At 58.4% G+C, this 3688-nt stretch overlaps 1 protein-coding gene across 2 annotated transcripts in view; it reads right to left on the bottom strand.

Moving 5' to 3' along the window:
* ADIPOR1 (adiponectin receptor 1) overlaps positions 1 to 3688 on the bottom strand; it is a 5735-nt gene extending 2047 nt beyond the window's left edge. The window contains exons 1-4 of one of the 2 annotated variants that reach the window (XM_009703062.1): positions 3468 to 3688; positions 2563 to 2734; positions 1743 to 1929; positions 345 to 532 (exon numbers count right to left, since the gene is read on the bottom strand). In XM_009703062.1, coding sequence (XP_009701364.1) covers positions 345 to 532; positions 1743 to 1929; positions 2563 to 2734; positions 3468 to 3497 — 577 coding nt within the window. In that variant the 5' untranslated portion in view covers positions 3498 to 3688. Of the gene's footprint in view, positions 1 to 344; positions 533 to 1742; positions 1930 to 2562; positions 2735 to 3467 lie in introns of those variants that run through there. The other variant, XM_009703063.1, reaches the window with a different exon arrangement.

The raw sequence follows: 3688 nt of genomic DNA, 5'->3' as shown, positions 1-3688 counted from the left end.
CGTGGCACAGCCCCAGGCCCCCCAGCCACCACTTAAGGACTATTTTTAAACCCTGTCTGTCTGGTCCAAACCTCAGCCTTGCCGAGTGCCAGGCGGAGCTCAGGCCCTGCTCAGTAAAGGATCTAACTCCCCAGCACAGCGAGAGAAGGAAGGAGACCTCTCCCTGCCAGGAGCTGCTGCAGGGTGGTGTGGTGCGCTGGGGGAATGAATTCTGCAGATGCCGAGAGCTCTTTCCAAATGGAAAGAACCACCCCACAATAGGATCTTCCCAAAATCCCTCCTCGAAACCCTCCCGAGCTCCTTCCCAGGGCTGGGGACTCGGGGTGAGGAGGGAGAACTCTTACCTGCTCTTGTCTGCCTGTGCTTGGGGGTGGCAAACCGGTCCCACTGAGCAACGATGATGGCAGAGATGCCCAAGACGCAGACGATGGAGAGGTAGATGAGTCTTGGCTGCGGGGAGCAGTAGAACGAGTAATAGAGCCATGGGACAAAGCTCCCCATGATCAGCAGTGCAATTCCTGAATAATCCAACCTGCAGCCAGAGTACAATGACAAAGAGTCACAGGTGAGCCCCCAAATTCACCCCCATCCTTGTGTCCTCTTGGAAACGGTGTGTCGGTACCCTCCAGCACCCAAACGTAGTCACCACGGCCCCACAGGCAGCCACAGCCTCACAGGTGAACCTGTGTGTCCAGAGAGGGGAAGAGGGGTACGCTCAGGTCTCATCAACACGACGTGGGACAAGAGAAAGGGCCCGGGCACGTACGCGGCTTCTGGGGGTGCCAGCAGAGTTCGGCAGGAGCGCAGAGGATGAACAGGAGCTGGCTGGATACAAGAGGGGTCGTGCACTCAAATCACCGCAACAGGATGCGGCGGGCACGAGTCCTTGTGCACACGGATTTGACGGTTACCCTCTGCTGCAAAGTGCTTTCGATCTATCGATCCAGGAACCATTTCACCACCAAATTGCAGCCGCTTGCGTTACCCCCGCTGCCGCAGCGGCCGTGGCAAGTGCTTTCCCTGGTATGCAAGGACATTTCTGCTGAGGGCAGGGTAGCACGGTTTGTTCTGGAGACACGATCCCGTGGGATCTCTGGGGTTTGTGCAAAGGAGATCGGCAGGATTTCCCAGCAAGCAGCACCCAAGTAAATGCCTCAGACTTGCGTGAGCAAGATCTTATTTGAAAGCCTTGCTGCTGCTCTGCCTGTGCCACAAAGGCCGATGTGAGCTTAACTCTAAGAGCAGCCTGCGCACTGACCTCGGGGCGAGGCACTGGCCACTGCCCAGCCTTTCCACTTTGCCGGGAATCCTGGTTCGGTTTGTTTCTTTCAATTTGGTTTCAGTCCAAATTGGATCCAAACCAGAGTTTTTGAAAGCATCCAGGAAACTGGGAACTGCCAAACTGCTGTGTCCCACGGCTGCCCTGTGAGAGCCAGAGCCCTCCTCAGTTCACTGCTACGAGGGGCACAACGGCTGTTCCCTTGGGAGCTGCAGGTTCCCAGGGTCCCCCGTCTTTATCATCCACCTGAGGGCATTTGAGCCGGCAGATTTAAGGTGCTCAGGCACAGGATAGAGCCCTCCAGGACCCAGCTGTGGTTCCCTCTCAGCTCCACACTGGATTCGGTCAACACTCCCTTCTCCCAAGGATAAAACATTCGGGAACGCAGCGCTTTCCAAGAGCAAGTGCTGTGAGCACTCAAAGCCTCCTATGAGACCACACAACCGCGCTTGTGCTGACTCACTTTGAAAAAGTCCGCGAGACCTTCTCTGAGTGACAGTAGACAGTGTGGAAAAGCCAGGAGAAACTGAGGCACAGCACCGCTCCCAGGAAGAACATCCCGAACACCACCTTCTCCTGGAGAGGAGCCATGAAATACATGTTGGGCCGCAGCATGGTCAGGATCCCCAAGCAGAGGAACAAAACAAAACCTGCAGGGAAGACACCAAACCGGGCAGTCAGGCAGAAGGAGAGTGAATGAATTCAGCAAAGAGGCGGCTGAAACACAGCCCTGGCTGTGCTCTGCAAGGCAGGCCCTGGACAGATCCTGCTCGCAGTGCACCTGAAGGTGCTCAGTTGTACCCGGGGCTGGCCTGGCAGCGGGCCGTTAGCTGAGGCTGTCGTTACCGCAGACGAGCGGAGCCGGGGACAAGGGCATGGTCAAGTGCAGGGTGAAGAGCTCTGACCATCCCTGGGTTTCAGAGGAAAGCGCTCTCAGGCTTCCCTGTTTTGCCCAGGACACATTTCTCCATCGCGCTCTTGCGGAGCGTCGGCAAAGCCACAAACGGTCGCCAAGCCCAGCCCTGGGGCCCTGCTGTGAGGAAGCGGCCTGGCCTCCGTTCACCCAAGGAGCTCCGGGAACTCTTGGGCACCTCGTGACCGCGCTGCCTGTGCGTGGAGGACCAGGCAGGGGTCTGCGATCCTCAAAGGGAGACCCCGGGCACAGAGAAGACCCCAGCACCAGGCAAGTCCTGGCCGTAAAAGGCCATCCTGTGCATGGGAGCCAAGCCCACCCTCAGCCCCAGGGCTACCAAACACCCCCCTAGCAAGTGCTACCAAGTCACCTAGCAAGTGCGTCCAGATGTTGCCCGTCTCGGTGTGTATTCGGAAGATGCTCTTGAAGCAGGCTCGGAAGGACGGCATGGGAGGCCTGTGTCCGTGCAGGAGGTAATCGTTGTCCTTCAGCCAGTCAGGCAGCACATCGTAAGGGATCACGCGCCAGCGACCTTCCCACACCTGCAACACACCAAGCTGTGCTGGTGGCCACCAGAGCGTCGAGCTAGCCCAACAGCTCACTTTTACTCACCCCAGGAGCCTAAAGTCACACGTGAACAAGCCCAGCCAGGGCTGAGAATGCCTTGGAATGCTCCTCAGGGAGAGGAAGTTCAGCTTTTACAACGTCAGGCACCCTCTGGGACCCCTTAAGCCACCCACATCCTGCAGAGCGTGCGTTCCCCACACGTCCCCCCAGGGAGTCAGAGGCGATTTGCACCCTCAGGTTTAACTCTTCCACACTCGAAGCAACTGTTCCCTGCAGTGGGGAACTCCCTTCTGTTTTGGTCAGGGAAGAGGGAGCCCCAGCTGGGAACAGAACCGGGCTGGCCCTCAGCTGATGCCACCGCTTACCGAACCGCAGTGACCATGAGCACAGGCACCGGGTGAAACCAGCAACGGTGCTTGGTGCTCCCGGTCCCCGTTAGAGACACTGGGACTGCTCCCCAGGTTGCTGCTTGTCCAGCATGGCTGGGCACAACCTCCACCCCCCACCAGCGCTTCCCAGCTGCCGCCATCCCCTCCCTGCACCACTCCTGGAGCAGATGATTGCCAGCAGAGCCGCACGGAGCCCCGGGAGCTTTACCCAGACAGACCAATGTGCCCCAGCGCCAGCCTGCCAGTCTGAGCTTCGGGCATCCTGGCTTCATTAATACTCCAAAATCACGACCGGAGGAATTGCTACAGGCTTCTGTACCTTATACACAAACTCCTCCATCTTCTCCATGGCATGATGAGCCTGCAGAGGCAGAGTCAGCACACGGACGACCTCCTCCTCTTCCTCACGGGCCGCTGGGCATGGCGGGTCTTCAGCCTAGAGGGAGAAAGGCCAGGAGGAAATCATTCCTGCCCACGGGAGGAGGAATAGCGTGCGAAGAGCGGCGAGTCCCTTCTGAGAGCACCTGGGGCTTCATCCCT

The sequence above is a fragment of the Cariama cristata genome, unplaced genomic scaffold (genome assembly GCF_000690535.1).
Source record: "Cariama cristata isolate BGI_N322 unplaced genomic scaffold, ASM69053v1 scaffold24396, whole genome shotgun sequence".
Lineage (NCBI taxonomy): Eukaryota > Metazoa > Chordata > Aves > Cariamiformes > Cariamidae > Cariama > Cariama cristata.
The sequence above is the reverse complement of the archived record's forward strand: the minus strand, read 5'-3'. Positions and strand labels throughout refer to the sequence as shown.